This window comes from Quercus robur, chromosome 4 (genome assembly GCF_932294415.1).
Source record: "Quercus robur chromosome 4, dhQueRobu3.1, whole genome shotgun sequence".
NCBI lineage: Eukaryota > Viridiplantae > Streptophyta > Magnoliopsida > Fagales > Fagaceae > Quercus > Quercus robur.
This window is the reverse complement of record NC_065537.1, coordinates 34,008,692-34,029,429: the sequence shown is the minus strand read 5'-3', so window position 1 is coordinate 34,029,429 and position 20,738 is coordinate 34,008,692. Positions and strand designations below refer to the sequence as shown.

General features: G+C 33.7%; 1 protein-coding gene across 1 annotated transcript; it reads left to right on the top strand.

Annotated features, from left to right (window-relative positions):
* The first annotated feature begins 15,419 nt into the window (after positions 1-15,419).
* Positions 15,420-18,316, top strand: LOC126721173 (transcription factor MTB1). The gene is made up of 2 exons (XM_050424196.1): positions 15,420-15,735; positions 15,865-18,316. Exon 2 carries the CDS (start codon positions 16,017-16,019, stop codon positions 17,862-17,864), a length of 1,848 nt encoding a protein of 615 aa, XP_050280153.1. The 5' UTR covers positions 15,420-15,735; positions 15,865-16,016; the 3' UTR covers positions 17,865-18,316.
* The last annotated feature ends 2,422 nt before the right edge of the window (positions 18,317-20,738 follow it).

Here is a 20,738-nt window from a genome sequence, read left to right as displayed (position 1 = left end):
GTTTATAAATGAAACGCAAATCAAATGTATAAGTAACAAACCTCGACCCAATGATTATAACAGAATTACGAATCGAAGGTATAAAATTTGAACGTCACAAGGAAGAATCCCTGATAAGTTCACAGCTCTTGAAGAACCAAAAGAAGAAGCAAAACCTCACGTTTTTTCTGATCTTTATTCAATAATCCTCCATTACAATGAGTACATGCAATTTATAAGACATGACTGAAAAGAAGAAAAATATAAAAAATGTACTAAATAATAGAAGCCTAAAATTAAGGTGGATTTGGTTTGAAATTAATAGCTCCAGAATAGGAAAAATATCTATTAATTGGTATGGAGCTGGAAAATCAATCAGCCATTAATACACACCATAAATCACGCCCAATTAAACCAGATCAGCTTTCAATAGCTTGGATTAAATTTATTATGTCTTCATCTTCCTTTGGGCCAAACTTGGAATATCTTGTGTTAGAATCAGGCCAAATCTTTTGAATCAGTCCATTAAATGCTTCTTTGATCTTCTTGGATCTTGCTCTAATAATAGGCCCAACTGGAACATGCAATGAATTCTTTAATGCTTGTTGATTCTCATCAGGTAAGATCTTGGTTAATTTGCGAAGGGAAAAGGTCTATGAGCATTTGAAATTATGTCTTGCTATTGAATATTATAATTAAGTTGAAGGAAAAGTCCGCACTCATTTTTTGCAGATATATGGCTTCCAAGTTAATATTAATTAAAGATTCAATGCCATTAAATTGGCAATCTCGTGGAATTTACAGAGCCGCGTATTAACTGTTAAGGAAAAGTTGTTTTTCACTTTTCCTCAAGGACATGTTCAATGGTTCTTGTAAAGGCCATTTAACCATTTATATTCAAGTGTTCAAGTCGGCCTTTCGTTGCAGTGGTGGAGCAGTAGTGGTACTGTTGATGATTTAACTAGCCCCTCAGTGGTAGATATTTAACCAACCTCTCAATGCCTACACAACAATAATCAATGAGATATCAAGGGAATCAAAGAACTCAATGGAACTTTAGTTATCATAACTCAAAAATAAAAGATGTTCTTAAAAGCTTTGAAGAAGGTTTTGAAAAATGTTTTCTCTATCAAAATGGGTCTTAGATAAAGGTTTTACAAATCTGAATCATGGCTCAAAGATGAAATATTTTCTTAAGAAAAATAGGTTTTCATGAAGAACACAACAAAAAATATTCTTTCTCTAAAAATATTTAATAAAGTTTGAAAGAAAGCTTTGAAAGATCCTTGGAAAATAGTTTTTTGCCTAAGTGAGAAATAGAGAGAGGTTTTTGAGAGAGATAAAAATGTGTGTGGTTCTAGGGTTTCAGAAGATTCAACGTGGAGGAAGGTTTTTGGAAGAAAGGTGGTGAAAATTATCTCTCTCTAGCTAGGGTTTGAGTTTGGAGGCATAAGGTTGTGTGTGTGTGTGTGTGTGTGTGTGTCCTCAAACTAGAGTTTTCGGAGTCATTTAGAGGGCTTTGGTCGTTTCCAAGGGTCTAGGGGGCCGGCCCACATCAAAGAATGATGTTTTGGGACCCAAAAACTAGAGTTCTGGGCTACTGGAAACAAGGCTGCATATGTAGGCTCAAGGCTGCGTACACAACCTTACCCCCATGCATATGCATGCTTTCCAAGAACCCTAATTTCAACTATATTGTTGGTCCAACTTCAAACAGCCATAGCTCACTCAATATAAATCCAAATTATGTAAAACTTATGTCCAAATTAAGGACTAGGATATCTATTTGCCAATGAAATAAACTTCACTCCAAAATTATTCGTGATGCAAAAGTTATTATCAAAATAGTGAGCAAATGTCATTTTTTAGCATCGTTTTCAAAGCAATTTGAGCACTTTTGAGTTGTAATTACTTTCAAACTATCAAGATCAATTACCCTTTATAGACATATCAAGCTCATCATTGGGCCGAGGGCTAAAGGTTATTAACGGGGTACAAAATGAGGTGTCTACAATGGGCGATAAATGGCTTTTGGGTGGCAAAATGGGGTAACAACAAACTAAAACCTAAATATCTTAAGACATAATGAATTGTAATTTAGGTTTTCTATGTGTTAATTTCATTAGCATACCTAAATCACATACAATGCAACTCCTAAACTATTCATGAAATGAATGAATAATGTCCAGTGTTCATATAATCTTAGAAAATAAAACATTTTTATTAATTAAAAAACTATCATGAAAATTGGATTAAAGGGAAAAAATCCCAACACCAATTTTATTATAAACTAAAATTATATTGAATTTTCTATATTGTAGACAAAAACACTAATGATAATACCCAATAACTTCAAGTTCAATTTATAAATTGGTATAGAAAAGTTTGTATCTAAACTTCGTTTTTTTTTTTTTATAGGTTAATTTATAATGAATTTTTTACAAATTTCTTTTCCTTTACCTAACATGTGATATACGTTTTTTACATCGAACTTTATATATTTAGTTATTTTTATAGGAGATTTCATATTTTACTTATGACAAGTGCGATTAAGGTTAATCTTTAGAATATGACAACTACTTTTTCCTTATGTCTTACTAGTGAATATGAAAAAGTTAATTAGTGTACTATTAACCATAAACTTAATAATTTATATATTTATGTATTTCTGTTTTTCAATACAACTGAAAAAAGTAATTTATTTATTAAATATAAAAAAATTATAAATCATATGAAATAATAAATATTTAAAAATTTTAGATTAAAATGCAAAACTCACTCTCTGAGTTTTACCATAATTTATTTCAATCTTTTAGTTTTACTTTCATTCATTTCAATCATTTAAATTTTGTGTTATTTAATTAAGGCATCTCTGTAACTTTCACTAAAAAACAAAATTTTAATTTGGAAAATATTTTTCAATCATTAATTAGATTCTTTTTAATTTAAATTTTTTGAAAAATAAAATTAAAAATTTGAATAGCTATTGATGCCCATTTTGGCAAAAAGGCTCAATAACAAGAAGAAGCCCAACAATATAAAAGGGGTGAAGGAAGGAGAGTTAGCAAAATAAGAAAAACTATTAAGCCCAAATGGCGGGAATAATGGTCCAGGCCTATAAAATAGTAAAAAATGCCACAAAGAAAGCAAACAGGCCCAAGGGAGCCTAGAGAAGGAAGTAGTAAGCCCATGGGAATTATAAGAAATTGAAAGCAAGCAAAGATGGGTCAGAGAAGCCCAAAGGAATGAATTAGTAAATGGGGTTGGTGCAAAGGCCAACAAACCCCAAAGTAAAGGATACGGTAATTAGGCCATGGAAACCCCAAAGATTTAGCAAAAACCCATGGGAATGTAAGAATGGAATGGGCCGAGGATGCCCAAAGGAATAAAATGGGCCAAGGAAGCTCAAGATGGTATGAGAATTAACCCAGCAGAAATACTAGGGAACATGAACTGAATAAACAAAAAGTACATGGCAGGCCCAAAGGAGACCCAACAAGCACAAGTCAAATGATAACATGGCAGAAGCAATGGAGTGGCGTGGCAAGAAGACTAGTCGACCCACAAACGAAAAGTAAGAAGAGACAAGGGCTGAATTGAATGAGGAAGGGCTCATATCCAAGCAAGACCCAAACCAGGGAAGAAACGAGATGCAAAGAATGAAGACCTAGTGACTCATCCACGCCACAAATGGTTAAAAATAAGCAACAAAACGTGCAGCAAAGACCAGATAAACCTGCAGGTAATGGCAAACGCATGAACAGCAGATAAGTTATGGACTCACATGAAAGTGGAGCATGCACAAGGCTCAGGCACCACCTATTTGTACCTAGCCAATACAAGGGCGGTGTGCCATGGGTCAAAGGTAAGAAAAGGTATGGTTTGGTAGTGGGGAGAAGGAGGAAGTCTATTCACACTCAAGCTCTTTTGAGAAATGTCCTGCTAGGATGACATACCACCCAAAAGAGGGAAAGCTGAGCTGGAATCACTAGGTGTATGCCATAGGAATTAGTAAGAGAGAATACCTAACCTTTATCCGAATGAGAATGCCACAGAGAGCAAGAAAACAAAAATAAGACTCTTTTGTCTAGGAATGAAACGTGGCGTGGCTAGCACAAGGTAGTGGTGCTAGCTGAGCAGCTGACCAGTGGGTGGCCTAGAAAGGACACCTATACCAGGCCAAAAGTAGTTGAGGGGTAAAATAGTAATACTCATCACAACAAGCAATATAGAAAAGGGCTTGGCTGTGCACAGCAAGGGGGGGAGAGGCAAGTAGTGAAGAGGAACAAGTGAGAAAAATAGCAAGAGAGAAAACAACAAAAAACAAGGAAAAATAGAGGGAATATGGGAGTGAGAAAGGAAATGGAAAGCAGAGAAAAACATAGAGGATAAAAAGTGAAGTGAAGAAGTAAAAGTGTGATAAGGCATGCACCAATGGGCTACCCCCTTCTCTCCCTCTCAATAGCCTACCCTTTGGCAAGTTAAAGGACTTGAGATTGAGCCATTTAGGCCTATTCTTTCAAAGTAGGCAATTTCCATGGCAGAATCTTCCTATGAGATTGCCCACATTGGGGATTGATTCCCTTCTTAGACCTAAATCTACCAAGGAACCAAGCACAGTAGACTAATCCCCCTTTCCCCTCTTTTATTGTGTTTGATTAAGCATTAACATTATTCTTCTTTTTATTGTTTCTAACTTATTTCTGCCATACTCACATTACTGTGTTTTTCTTATTGAAAGAGTGGTTTTAATATTATCTTTTGTTGGTAGTAAACATGTCTTTCTATTCCTGTTATATTATGTGTCTCCTGCTATAAAATTTTTGTGACAGCATCCTCTGCCATCGGCACGTGACCAAGATCTCAGCAAAAAGGGGTCCTAGCTTGCGCACAAGTTGGCTTGAGGTGAGTTTCAATTGAACCAATCCCGACTTTTCTACTCCAGAACTATTGGTTATAACATGGCAGATAGGGGTGGCAAAGTAAGCCCAAACCCATTGCTCACCCAAACCCACCCACTCTAATTGAACCAAAACCCACCCAATTATTAGTTGAGTTAAATGGGCATCAACCCAATTAGACCCAGTAATTATTGGGTTTTAACTAAAAACTCATTGAGCCCCATTTAACCCAAAAACAATATACCCAAATTCAACTCAGCCCCTCTCATAACCGAAAAAAAAAAAAAAAAAAAAAAAAAAAAAAAAAAAAAAAAAAAAAAAAAAAAAAAAAAAAAAAAACCTCAGACGTTTCAGTGTTTCAGGGTTTTCATTTTCCTTCATTTTCTTGGCCTCCAAACACTTCTCTCAAATTGCCAACGCTGCTCTCTCTCTATCTCTATGTGCCAAAAACTCAAGCAATTAATCAATTTCACAACAAATGCATTATTTCAAATTATACAATTCCAATCCAAAATGTTAAAAATTGAATTTTCAAAATCAGTATTAGTGCCATTGTTGTGCACAATGATAATGCTAAACCTTGAAACCCTAAAAACATTCACAAAATTATAAACAAGGCAATTTAAGTCTGATTCTATGGAATTCATACAAATCTGGAAAAACAACGAAAGGTTTTGAAGAAGAGAAGAGAGAGAAAGTGACCTTAGGCTCTTCATCGATGGCAAAGATGAGATCGGAGAGGAGATCGAAGCAGAGGAGAGCGTCCAGAGGCTGCTGAGCGGCGGAGGCGACTATGGACAACAATTGCACAATTAGCACGCCGAATCCCAAGATAGGCACGTTCTCTCTCATGTACTACTTCGCCATTTCTACAACGACGAAGACGAAATGCTACAGAGAGAAACAGAGATTGCTCTGTAGAAGAAGAAGATTCAAGATTGAAGAGAGAGCTTTGGTGTAAAAAAGAAAAATGATAGTAGTACAGTGTGAGAGAAATGAACCAAAGCAAATACATAATTGATCAGTGTTTCAGGGTTTAGGACTCTGTATGAGATTGAATGTGAAAGTAGTGATCTTGAGGAGGCCAAGAAATTTTCTCGAGAGAGTTAGAGAGGGAAAAAGTCCAAGAAAGTATTGAGTTTTTACTTTAATGGCATTTTGGTAATTTTGATAATTGGGTAATTTGGTAAGTTGGGGTTTACCCATAATAATTGGGTTGGGTTGGATTTGGGTTAGAAGCAGTTAATTAAATGAGTTTTAATGGGTAAATGAGTTTTATATATCCAACCCAAGTATGCCCACTCCAAATCCACCCATTTGACACCCCTAGAGGCAGGAAACAGTCTAGCCCAGAAACACAAAATGGCCCATCACAACAGTTAATCAAATCATTTAACAAAAGTTTATAAATAACCCTTGGTTGAAAAAATTGAAATTTAAAAGCTTGACCTGTACCTTGATTAAATTAAGGGTTTGTTTGGAATCCACTTATTTTACTAAAACTAAAAACTTTTTGCTTAAAGTACTGTAGATAAAAAAAAGTTAGCTGAAATAATACAGTAAGACTCATGAATAGTACCAAAAAGTGCAGCGAGACCCATAAATAATAGCAAAAATAAACTAAATAGTAAAATAAATTGGCAAAAATACTTTTTGCCAAACACGCACTAAATCTGAATTAGCCTATTATTCCATCTATTATTAGTAAGTAATAGAAAATTACTGAAGAGTTTTGATCGAACGCCTGATATACAGTTTAGCAACACGTTGCATCATGATCCAACTAAAGGTCCATTTGGATACAACTTATTTTAACTGAAACTGGAAACTGAAAACAATGTAACAAAATAATTTTTAAATGTGTGAAAATTTTACTGTTCACTTATTTTTTACTGTTCATATGCCTTGGTGAACTATTCATGTCTCATGAACAGTGCACCAAGGGTTGGTTAAAAAAAAATATTTGAAAGAAACGCAAAACGTGCGTTTGGGAAGCGCGAAAGAGAATTTAAAAATTCCATATGTTTGGATAATGTTTATATTGCTGAAAACTGAAAATTAAAAATTGAAAACATGATAGTAAAATAATTTTTAAATATATAAATAATGCCGGAACTCTTTTTAATAAAAATTTTGTTAAAAAAAAATTTGTAAGTTCCATAAACAATACACAAAATCCAATAAAAAGCACTGAAACTTGCTTCTTAAAAAAAAAAAAAACAAAACAAAAACAAAAAACAAAACCAAACGCAGACGCGCTGCGACGAGAAATATCAAACATCAAATATGAGCACACGGAAATATCAAATATCAAATATGAGCACACGGAATTATGAGCACACGCCAAACACATAACCCCTAAATTTTAAAATTTTTTTTTTTTTAAAAAGGCGAAATATTAAATGCGCATCACGTGCTTCTTACAACTCCTCCTAACTCCTACCCACTAGCTTCACGTGCTCTTCACCACCTTCATCACTGTATTTTTTTTTTTTTTTTTTTAACTTTTATTATTGGATTCAATTAACAATTGAAGATTGATGTGATTTAAACACGTGTAGTGGGGCCCACTATAAAAGCGTGGCGCGCGTTTTCTGTGCAAAACGTGTTTGTTCTGAGAATTACATGATGGAGCCGCCCAAAACGCGTGACAGGCGAGCCGGAGAGGAGTGCGTGATGAATAATAAATAATACTAAAATAATCATCAATTAATAATTCATTTGTCATTTTCCAGTTAAAATCATCTCATATCTTTGTGTTTTTCTTTTTTTCTTGGTAAACACCTTTGTGTAATTGTGTTATACTACACCTTGAGCATTCACAACAAAAGTATTAGAGCATCAGCATTTATTGTGTCAAAAATTTAGTAACATGACACTACAAAAAGTTACTTTATATATTTTACTGCTTTATTTTTACAAAATACTCAATATCAGTGATTTTATTTTAACATTCAATATAATAAAATAATATACCTACTACAATAAATAACAACCATCATCACCAATACAATAAAATAATATATGTACTACAATAAAAAACAACTATTACAACCAACACAATAAAATAATATATCTTTTAATATATATATATATATATATATTTACCATCTTAACTACAATGCACAATCATCTTTGGATTTGCACCGTAACTTAACAGCTAAAAAATTTGGCTTTTGCTCCAATGATTAAGCACACTTTTGTTGTATTTAGTTGCTAAATTTAGCATTTTACTTATTTGCCTCCACCAATAATAATACTCTTAAAAAGCTATTTGTAACATCCCAAACTCCAAAAGCACACTTTATTAGTGGTACTAAGTGTGCGTTTGGATACGGCTTATTTTGCTGAAAACTGAAAACTGAAAACTGAAAAAAAAAAAAAAAATTTTTTTACTGTTTATTACTATTTGGCATTGTTCATTGGCCTAAATACACTGTTCATGGCCAATGAACAATGAATAACACGCTGGTTTAAAAAAAAAAAAAAAGCCCTGAAATGCGAACGCGCAAACGCAGACGCGTAATACAAACAGACCTTAAATCTAAATCTTTTTAGCAACCCGCTATAGTAAATTGCTACTAATAGCAACTACTATAGCAAGTTGCTAGTTTTTGTTTATTAATTTCTCTCATCTTTATCAAATCATTGTCTCTTCTTCTTAAAAAAATCGATGCCTCTCCTCTACCATCTGGAAATGAATTAAAAGAATAATTTTAGAATATTCTTCCCTTTTCTTGTTTGGGAGTTTTAATGGAGGGAATGGAAAGTTTATTCCCTTGTTTGGGAGTTTAAATAGGAGGGAATGGAATGGGTAGAAGGGAATACTTATTCCTCTCTATTCCCTTAAAATCTCAAATTTTCATTCCTCCCAAATTGGGAGGAATGAGAGGGAATGAAATTAGATTTAATAATTTTTTTACTAAAACTCCCAAAATACCCCTATATATTCAATCCATTCATTTTCATTCTTTTATTTTAAAACATCCAATCAAAGTTACTTAATTCCATTCCATTTCATTCTTTTCCATTCTTTTTCCTTACTTATACATTCAATTCCATTCCATTCATTTCCATTATCTTATGATCATTCCATTTCATTCCCTTATGAACTTCCAAACGAAGCCTTAAGTCTATGCCACTCTCTTCTCTCTCTCAACTCAGTGCCTTTGTCTCCTTTCTTTGTCCGAGCTCATAAGTTGGTACCTCTCTCTCCTCTACCTCTCTTACTCTAATGCTGATTTCGTCCACCAACCTATCATTCTCATGTACGAATCCTTCTCCAACTCTGATTGCGGCCTTTCTTGGATTGCTAGATCTATATTTTGGGTTGAAATGGGTTGTGTGTTGCTAAGTTTTATAGGTTGTTTGGTAGTAGCGATGGTGGGTTGCTCTTAGGTTTTGTGAGTGGCGATGGCTTTGCTAGTTTTTATTAGTGGTGGTGGTGGTGGGTTGTGAAAGTGGGTGTTGGTAGGATGCGTGGCAACATGTTTGGTGGAAGGTGTAGCAGGGTGGAGGTTTGATGCTCCTTGTTATAAGAAGAGCTAGAGTGGAGAGAGTAGGGATACATTAGGTATAATTGAGATGTTATCATGTGTGATCAAATGTATTCATGTTTTAGTAATACAATGATGTCACATTTCTTTATTAGTGGATGTAAACCAAAGGTTTTACACTAGGTCTTTATAGAATTTAATCACACACACTTCTAACATGAATGAGTAATTCATTTAATCAAATATCCAAGTTGCTCTAAACAGGCTTCCAAAATTGTTTTTTAAGAACCTAATTGTCTTCTAACCTAATTGTCACATATCCCTTTCCTAGTTTTTGTAACACATATTTGACTTGTTTGGTTGCCTCCTTCGACTCCCACCCCAAAAAAAGGAAACAAATGACTTTCCAAAATATTTAATCCTCATCTTGGCATTTTCTTTATTTAATATCTTCTGTCATATTTTTTTTAAATGTCTTTGTTTCTCTTCTCTAGGTATCTTGTGTCTGTGGTTTGATCCCTATCTATCTTTTTCCCACTACTTATCTATTAAAAAAAAATTTGTATTATCTATCTACACTTCAAATGTATTCAAAGTAGTTAAAAAGGAGAAATAAAATAAGGTTAAAATATATTTTACGTCTTTAAGTTTTGGATCACTTTTAAATTGCTCTCTCAACTCTCAAAACTTTGGTTTTACATGCCTAATCATTTCAATGTTGCCAATGTGCCATTTCCTTTATTCTCCATCACATTTTATAGTTAACTTGTCTAAAAATAACATTTTCTTTTTCAGTAAAAACTCCAAAAAATAATTATTTTTTTCTTAAATTGTTAATAGTAAGATTTTAACATATGTTAATGAAAGGAGCATATTGATATTGTTGTAATAGTCGAAGGTATAATTTATAAGATTTCATAGTTTTTTTCAGAGAAAAAATTTAATAGTTAAAGCAAATGATGTAGAAACGATTTCAAACTTAATGGATGTAAGTAATATATACATGTGTAACCAAAGTAATCAGTCAAGGATACCCACCATTATATCAAGGAAGGATAAATGTTTTTCACCAAAAAGGGAGAAATTAATGTTTATGTTTATGTTTTCTTCCTAAAAAATTGGGAGAAAATGGGCAAACGCCCCTTTCAAAAAAAAAAATCCAGCATTTTGCCAATTTTTCCAAACTAATTAGGGAAATGCCCCTCTTTTGAAACTCGATTTTCTCAAAATCAAGTTATATAAAAAAAAAAAAATTCTGGAGCCCTATAGTGGCATTTTAAGGAGCCTATAGTGACGTTTTAAGGACCTATAGTGGCGTTTGGGAACTCGAGCTCTATGAACTCGAGTTACATGCAATGTTTTTTTTTTTTTTTAGCTATAACTCGATTTCAAGGAGATCGAGTTTTAAAACGCCATTATAGGTCTTATTTTGTCACCATAGGCTCCTTAAAAACGCTACTATAGGGTTTAATTCGATTTTGAGAAAATCGAGTTTCAAAAGAGGGACATTTCCCTCATTACTTTGGGAAATGGGGCATAATGCTGCTTTTTTTGCCCAAAAAGGGCATTTGCCAATTTTGTCCTAAAAAATTTATCTAAATTTCAAATTATTTTGAATTTTAATTCCATGTGTATACGTGAATTTTAAAAGGTATGTTTTTGTTTTTTAATTTACCCTTGACAATTTGTGGGAGCGACAAAATTGACCAATATGACTTTGTTTAGGAAATTATATAAGAAAGAAAGAAACGCGTGGAATGTTTATTGTTTAATAGATTAGAATTGGATAACAATAAAAAGTTTGATGTAATACATTCGTTACCCAACAGATAAACAAACTACTAAAATATATTTTCTTTTCTTTTTCCTCAAATCAAATTGGAAAACGAGCCCTCAATTTGAGACCTTTCGCTTGGAATCATTTTCAACTTTTGTTTTGCCTTTGATTCTACTCAATTAAGTTCCACCAATAGGCCTTGCCGTTCCAGCCCTAAATGACACTTTAATCTTTTGAATTAAGTTACTTTGAAACCTAAACTTATCAGATTTCTTTTTTTATTCTTTTACTTTTATGTACCCATGATTTCTTTGTGTAACTTTCAACAATGATAATGCCAATGATAAAAAAAAAAAAAAAAAAAAAAAAAAAAAAACACAAACGAATGGTTATACTAAGAGCAATAGCATTGGTGGTACTAAAAAGTCATATTGCTATTTTTAGCACCACCAATACTAAAAAGCATGATGCATGCAATGGTGGTATCATAGCTAAAAAATTTTAGCTTATTGCTACAGTGCACAACCATTTATGCGCTCTTTTGGTTTTTTTTTAAAAAAATATTATTGTTACACTAGACGATTATTTGCTATTATGTGGTGGCGGTTGTGATGGTTATTTATTATAGTGGATATATTATTTTATTGTAGTAAACATATTATTTTATTGTAGTAAATATATTATTTTATTGTATTGAAAGTTAAAATAAAACCATACCTTTTTTTTTTTATAGTACAAAATAACTAAATTTATAGTTCAACCGATATTCTAATTGGTTTAATTGTACATCTTTTTGTTAAAAACCTTTTTTTTTTATTAACGTTTGGGCCCACTCAGTCAACCTCATTTTATTTTCATGACTATGAAGCTTACAAATGCACCAACAGGCACAACATGTGATGGAAAAGTTTTTCCATCAATTAAAATTTAAAAAAAAAAAAGAAAAAAAGAAAAAGAAAAAACAGAATTGGAGATAAGTATAAACATCTACACAAGTAGTGATGACGAATTTAAAGAAATAGTAAAAATTAAGCCAAGAAAAGCATAGAAGCAACTTAGAGCATTCATATCTCATAATTCTATCACATCCTATTTTACCATCTCAAAAAGTTACTTTATTAATTATATCATACAATTTTACAATACTCTCAACATTCCAACTTTTATTTTACAATACAACACATTAAAATAATATTTCTACACAATAAAATAACATATTTCAAAACTCAAATAAAAGCAAAAACCCAAAACCCAAAAACCCGGTGAGAGAGTGAGAGGAATCGATAAAGTAAGTGAATAAAATATTAGTTTTTTTTTTAGAATTGAGCTATAGTGCAATTCTACCTTTAGAATTGCACTGTAGCACTATTGCAAATTTTTTTGCAATAGTTGGTTTTTACAAGTTCGGATGTGTGAGGGGTTTTGGGTTTTTATACTAAATTTTCCCTACATATGGCATATGTCATTCCCAATGTGAATGCTCTAACGATGGATTGGAATATTCATATGATAGATGTTCTTCTTGAGGGATGGGTTATGCAAAAGCATCATTTTTATTTATTTATTTTCTTTTGGCATGTAAGTGCTTCCATTAAAGTAGAATTCAATAATGATTTTATTCCCATTTATATAGAGTTAAATCACTTTCAAGGTCGGGCTCTTACATCTGCAGAAGTATTCTAAAGGGTCGGGATGTGATTCTTAGAGGCTCTAGGTGGCGGATGGGGGATGGGATATCTGTGAAGATATGGCAAAATCATTAGTTGCCAAGAAAACATCCTCTCCTAGTATCATCACCCATAGTCCCTTCAATGGAGGAAGCCACAATGGATACCTTGATCGAGGCAAAAGTAAGGTAATGGAACTATGAGATGATCGATGGTATTTTTGCCCCACAAGAAGCTAAGTTAATCAAAAAAATTCCTCTTGCACAAATTGGGTCAAAGGACACCCTTTTTAGCCTCTTACAAAGGATGGAAGCTATACCTACAAATTTGGTTATCGTTTTTTGAAGGAGGAGGCAAAATTAGAGCTCTAGGAAGAGTCTAAGATTCAAGATAAAAATCTATGGAAGGGGACTTGGTCTGTACATTTACCAAACAAAATGAAGAATTTTATTTAGAGAGCTTGCCGAAACTCACTGCCCACGAAGGTGATCAGAGATCAATAATTATGCCATCAATCAATTGTTTAAATTCAAATTTTTGCAATTTAAAATAATACATAAAATATGAGATTATGAATTAAATGGTAAATAACATCTGATTGTCATAAAAATTGGCATGCATGCTAAGAACATATAAACCATGTAATCCAATGGTGGGATTTTCAAAATAAAAATTTTATAGCAAGTTATTGGGTGATGTCAAGTTAAAGTTACACATGGTGTAACTTTAAGCAATGTTACACCACTCAATATTTTTTAATTGGATGTGAATTTTGACAAATCCACCGTTGGATTACATTATCTTTGTATATTCCCCATTTTTGCAAAATTTCAAGGTGATCAAAGATTAATAACTATATCATCAATAAATTGTTTAAATTCAAGTTTTTGTAGTTTAAAATAATGTATAAAATATGAATTTATAAATCAAATAGTAAATAATATCCAATTGATATGAAAATTGGCATGAATGTAAAAACATATAGATCATGAAATTCAACAGTGAGATTTTCAAAATATGAATTTTGTAACAAGTTATTAGATAGTGTAATATTGCTTAAAAGTTACACCAGATATAACTTGAACCTAACTCTATATTTAATGTAACATTGCAGAGGGAGAGAGAGAGAGAGAGAGAGAGACGTATTTTCATTGACATATTTAATGTATTTTATTTTTGTGTTAAAGTACAATTACACCTTAGGAAAAAGTAATTCTTTAAAAAAGTGTACATTTTCTTTCGAAATGAGGAAAAGCTCATTCAAACAAGCCTTTTATTCAATTTTATTTTAATCTTTCATTACATATAATTAAAGCATTCCATACGAAGGCAAAAGCCTCGTGGTTTAGTACTGACTAATTCATAAAAAAAAAAACTTGGGATGAAATCTCACTTCCACACTTTACATAAAAAAAAACCAAGAGAGAGGAAGAAAATCATAAGATAAGAACGTCATTATTATTGTGTGAATTAGAGTCAGTATCACGGGTTGTACATGTGTATAAGTTATTGCGTTTCTATCTTTTAGGAGGAAAAAAGAAGAAGAAAAGAAAGTTATTGCGTGCCAATATCTGGCATGAGAATCACGAAAATTTGTGAAAGGAGAGAGCATTGATTTCTAGTGGACTAGTGGAGTAATGCTATATATATATATATATATATATATATATATATATATGAGTAATGCTACTGACTTAAATTAGACGTAAATTATTTTATAATATTTTTATAAATTGATGTGGCTTTAGTATTTTTCAAATAGTTATTGCAAGTAAAAATGTGATGTTAGTAATGAGCCCATATTAGAACTCGTAAGAATTTGCCACATTAGCAATTTATAAAAATATTGTAAAATAGTTTGTGTCCGTAGCATTACTTTATATGTATTTCAAAAACTTATAATTTGATGTGTTACCTATCATAAAGTGATAATTTAAGTATATAAATATTTATTCATGAAGTGATTAGAGCCCACTACTCACATTTATTATCACATCAACTTGTAAGTTTTGTGTAGTAAAAACTTACCATTTTTTTAACAATTTTCATTTTAGACTCTTAAAAACATGTTAATCACACATTTAATTTTATAATTGATTGATTTATGCAATTATAAGTGATCAACAAAAATTGATAGATCGCACAAGTTTATAATAGGTAGAAAATGCTAACTATTTACGGTCATATAAGCCAATAAATTATGAAATTGGACATGAAAGCAGAGTTGATCATTAATTAAAATCACCGAAAAGAGAAATTAATATATTATTACATTTCGTTTGGTAGCCCAAAAAAAAAAAAAAAAAAAGCAATAATTTTCACTCCGCAAAATAAACAGTTACAAAATTGTAGAAAGTGGGGTGAGAGATGATAACGTGTGAATAGTGGTGTGTTTCAGGTGTTTCCTAGTACCTTACTGTGTTGCTCAGCTCCCAACAAACAAACAAACGAAAAGAAAACCAACACAAATCTCTTGCCGACTACTTCTCAACCTCCAACCAAATAATCCTGGTTAATTTCTGACCTTGACTCTAACCATGGTTAAGAGTTACGAACATGTACAAAAATAATAAATATATAAAAAAGAGAAAAACTAAAAAAGAAAAAAGAAAAAAGAAATGAAAAACCTCATTTGTATCTCTCTCTCACACTCTGGAGTCTGACCTTCACTTTGCTAGAAAGAAGAGAGAAAGAGAAGGCTTTTGCTTTCGCTATTGTTTCTGAACTGTTCATAGCTTGTTTCTTTGTTTGTTTTCCTAGAAAATTACTTTATTTCACCAATTGAACATCTTTCAGTTTTCTGGGAATGTTTGTTTGTACTGTTATCTGAGATTATTTGTCACCCTGCTGTCTTATCCAACGGTCGCATCATCATCATCATCATCATCAGAATCCCATTTTGGTAGCCAAAACCGGTGTGTATTATCTTTCAAGTCCTTTTATATTTTGGTTTTTTTTTTTTTTTTTTTTTTTTTTTCCTGGGTTTGCTTTTATATTACTTAGATATAGAGGTTGTGAGATCTGAATTTGTAGTTATGGCTTAGGAAAACTATGTGGGTTTTGGTCGGGATTTGAGGCTGGTGCTAAATAAACATGGATTTTTAACAGCGCCAAGGGTTTTTTGGGACTGAGATTTGATCTGGGTATTGAAAATATTAAGGTTTTTAAGAGTTGTTATTATTGGTGGGTTTTAGAGATGAAGATTGAGGTGGGTTTGGGTGGTGGGGTTTGGAATGATGAGGATAAGACCATGGTTGCAGCGGTTCTGGGTACTCGGGCTTATGATTACTTGATATCAAGCTCGGTTTCAAATGAGAATTTGTTAATGGCTGTGGGGAGTGATGAGAATTTGCAGAACAAGCTTTCGGATCTCGTGGACCGGCCCAACCCCAACCCCAGCGCCTTGAATTTCAGCTGGAATTATGCAATCTTTTGGCAACTTTCAAGGTCTAAGTCAGGGGATTGGGTTTTGGGTTGGGGGGATGGATCTTGTAGGGAGCCTAGGGAGGGTGAGGAGTCCCAAGCTATGCAAATTCTGAATCTTCGGCTTGAGGACGAGACTCAGCAGAAGATGAGGAAAAGGGTGCTTCAAAAGCTGCACACATTGTTTGGGGGATCAGAGGAGGAAAATTATGCCTTAGGATTGGACAGGGTTACTGATACAGAGATGTTCTTTCTTGCATCCATGTATTTCTCCTTCCCTCGCGGGGAGGGCGGTCCTGGCAAGTGTTTTGCATCAGGGAAACATGTTTGGCTCTCTGACACATTGACATCACAGTCTGATTATTGTGTCCGGTCCTTCCTTGCTAAATCTGCTGGTATCCAGACCATTGTTTTAGTCCCAACTGACGTGGGTGTCTTTGAATTGGGTTCAGTGAGATCTGTGGGTGAAAGTTTGGAATTGTTGCAGTCAATAAGATCTTCATTCTCGACACATCCCTCTCCTGGAAGGATTAACTCGGTGCCAGTGTTGTCGGTGATTAATGAGAAGAAAGATGAAAATACCCCTTTTACAAATTTGGGGATTGTGGATAGAGTGGAAGGAATTCCAAAGATTTTTGGGCAGGAATTGAACTTGGGTAACTTGGGCCGTCCCCATTACAGAGAGAAACTTGCTATTAGAAAGATGGAAGAGAGACCATGGGAAGCCTACCCTAATGGGAGTAAGATTGCATACCCTAGCCCACGAAATGGTATCCATGGTTCAAGTTGGGGACATATTCATGGTGTGAAACAGGGAGTTCCAGCAGAAATTTATGGTCCGCATGCCACCAATAACTTACAGGAGCTTGTTAATGGAGTTAGAGAAGAATTTCGGCTAAACAACTACCAGCCACAAAAGCAGGTGCAAATGCAAATTGATTTTTCAGGGGCCACCTCAAGGCCTTCTGTGATTTCCCGGCCAATTAGTGCTGAATCTGAGCATTCAGATGTTGAAGCTTCTTGCAAGGAAGAACGGGCAACTGCAGCCGATGAAAGGAGGCCCAGGAAACGAGGTAGAAAGCCTGCAAATGGAAGAGAAGAACCGCTCAATCATGTAGAGGCAGAGAGGCAGCGGCGGGAGAAGCTGAATCAGCGGTTCTATGCATTACGAGCTGTTGTACCCAATATCTCCAAGATGGACAAAGCCTCCTTGCTGGGAGATGCCATTTCTTACATCAATGAACTGCAGGCAAAGCTTAAGATCATGGAAACGGAGAGGGAGAACCTTGGGAGCTCTTCAAGAGATGTATCAGCTTTGGAGGGTAACCCAAACACTGAAAATTTGTATCGAGTTCCTGATGTTGATATTCATGCTGCCCATGATGAGGTTATTGTTAAGGTGAGCTGTCCTTTGGATTCACACCCTGCATCAAGGGTCATCCAAGCATTCAAAGAGGCACAAGTTACTGTTGTTGAGTCCAAACTCTCTGCAGCAAATGACACTGTGTTACATACATTTGTAATCAAGTCTCAAGGATCTGACCAACTGACAAAGGAAAAGTTGATTGCAGCATTTTCCCGGGAATCCAACTCCTTACAGGCATTGTCATCAGTTGGTTAGCATGAGAATCAGATTTAACGTAGTCCATAGGCGTAATACATAGTGGAGAACCCGATTGAGAAAATCTTCACAGTTTTTGATATACAACAGTGGATCTTATAAGGAAATGCAGTGCCAGCTAAAGTAGAATAATTACTACCTATTGACCAAGTAGGGCAGCAAATTTTCTGTGATTGTTTATAGTTTATACATATTCTGTCATATGGGAAGTATTCTTCTTGCAAGGTGAATTACTGAATTAAATTTGTAAGTTAAACCGACTCTATTATTGTTGGTTATAAAAGCAGATAAATTTGTTATGTTTTTTTAATTTTAGCATCTCTAGTATATTGTAATTTTCTAAGTTCAGTGCAAAATCAGCATGGTTGCTTGTAAAATCGCTGCTGATTGAGTCCTCTGCTCTGAGGGATTAATGGAATTTTTGTGTTTATAGGCTCTCCCCTTTCCTTGCATCATTTTTCCTTTACAAGCTATTTCATGGTGTACTTTGTGGATGTGGGAAAACAACGCTTTTGGTAGCACATGTCTGAGTTCTGCTTTGGTAGCTTTATGCAGTCTAATTTCTTTAACTATATACGTTTTGACGTGTGTTGTGCTTTGATATGTCAATAGTTATAACCGGGTTTGTAGGGGCGGTTGAGTCTGAAACACGCCCGTTGACTACTACGGTTGTACTCCTCTAACAATAAAATAAGATAATTAGAAGTGAAATAATATAAAATATGATGTAAACAAATGAAATTGGCAACACACAGAAACTTTATGGATGATGCAAGGCTTTAGAGCATCTAGCAATGTTAAGGTGATATAGCAATGTTGGAATAATTTGTACAAGTTCCAACAAGTGCTAGTATCCAATAACACTTAAAGTAGCCCATTTACGAGGAAATGAAATATTTTGATATTAATTAATATCGATTTACCAATTTGGGTTGCCTCAATTCTTTCTCTTAGATATAGTTAGATTCAAGTTACACTTAAGTGTAATTTATGTAATATTACACCACTTAATAATATTTTATTGGATTAATATTTAGAAAATCTCATTGCTAGATTAGATGTTCTCTATATTTTTAACACGCATGCTAAATTCTGTGCTAACCAAATGCTTACTATTCAATCTATAAATTCATATTTTATGCATAGTTTTAGAATTTTTTTTTTAAAAAAAAATTGAAATTTAAACATTTGATAGATGACATAGTTACTTATCTTTGATCATTTTGAAATTTTACAGGCATGGAGAATATAAAAAGAAAATGTAATTAAAAACAATGAATTTGAATTCACATCCAATAAAAGAAATTGAGTAGTGTAATAGTGATTAAAATTATATAAGGTGTAACTTAAACCCAACTCTCTCTCTCTCTCTCTCTCTCACACACACACACACACACACACACACACACACATATATATATATATATATATATTCATGTATTTATTAATTTATATGTTTATGAACATAGAATTTAAAATCCACAAATATGTTATTAGCCAAATAATTAGCTAAGTACATTAACCCAATGTATTTAGCTTAAATAACATGTTTTAAACATATTTTTTAGAATTTAATTATTTTTCTTGTAAAGGGATGTCGATGTTATTAAAGTAGTTAACACCATATAGGGATGTTTATCCCACATTGGTTGTGTTAAAAAAAAAAAAAAACACTACTTTGATAACATTGACATTCAAAGGTTTAGTAAGGAGTATCCAACTGCAATAATGGGAGATTTAATGGTGATGAAAGACATTCAGCAGTGTGTTAATGTTAATATTTTGCAATGGTGTCTAAATAAGCCATATGATTTCTGGTTGCGATTATAGATGTGAGGTATCCATTAGTGATGTGAGACATCCAATGGTAATTTTACAAGTTGTCTAACAGAAAGTAGTCAATATTGTACCGAATGCTATTTTAGTTGGTCAGGGGAACAAAATATTTTGGTATTGGTTAATATCAATATACTTTATACACACACACACACACACACACACACACACACACACACATATATATATGAAAAACGTTTGACTTTTTGTTAACCACTCATTATTGCATCTATGTGGCTATATAAATTTATGCCACGTATACATTTAAAAACACTGAACAGTTGTGTCTTTTCATTTTACCCGTTAAGTTTCAGTTCACCGTTTCACATAAGATGTATATATTAAAACAAAAAACTGTCATTGAGAAGAAAAGCATCGGTAAGGCATAGGGTAGAGAATGAGAAATTTGAGAAGAAAAGCATCATTTGACATTGGTCACACTTCTTAACAAACTCCAAAGTGTTCCTCTGCATGTTCAGCCACCAATATCCTTGTGTCATCACATGGTGTGCCAATGATCTGCCTCCTGTGTGGCTCTCACAAATTCCCTCATGTAGCTCATCAAGGAGGTTGTCAACTACCTCGAGATGGATGTAGACCAAGTATAGGCCCCCAAACGATCTCCTGTATAGTCTCTTTTCTGCTGATAACCAGTACCTGGGAGACTTTTTCCTTATCTTCTCGGCCTCTTTCTTGTCTTTGAGCAGGGTTCCGTTCAAGATGAACGAAGTGATGGGATCCATCCAACTAGGTGAGATAGTTATACTCAATACTTGGTTGCTCTACTCCTAACAAATGCTAGGAAAATCTATTGACTCCACGGATATGATACGAGGTATGGATCCCCCGACCGAAGAGGCCAGTGTAACTAGGGAGTTTGTGTGGTTGTTTTGCCCTCAGGAAATTCAGGTAACCTTCACTGTCCTAAATTATGCTTGCAATGATTGAGCCACCTTCAGATATTTTAACATTCTCGAATCCTTTGCCTCAAAATCCCCTTGGAATTGACACACGACCAATCGGGAATCTAAACACATC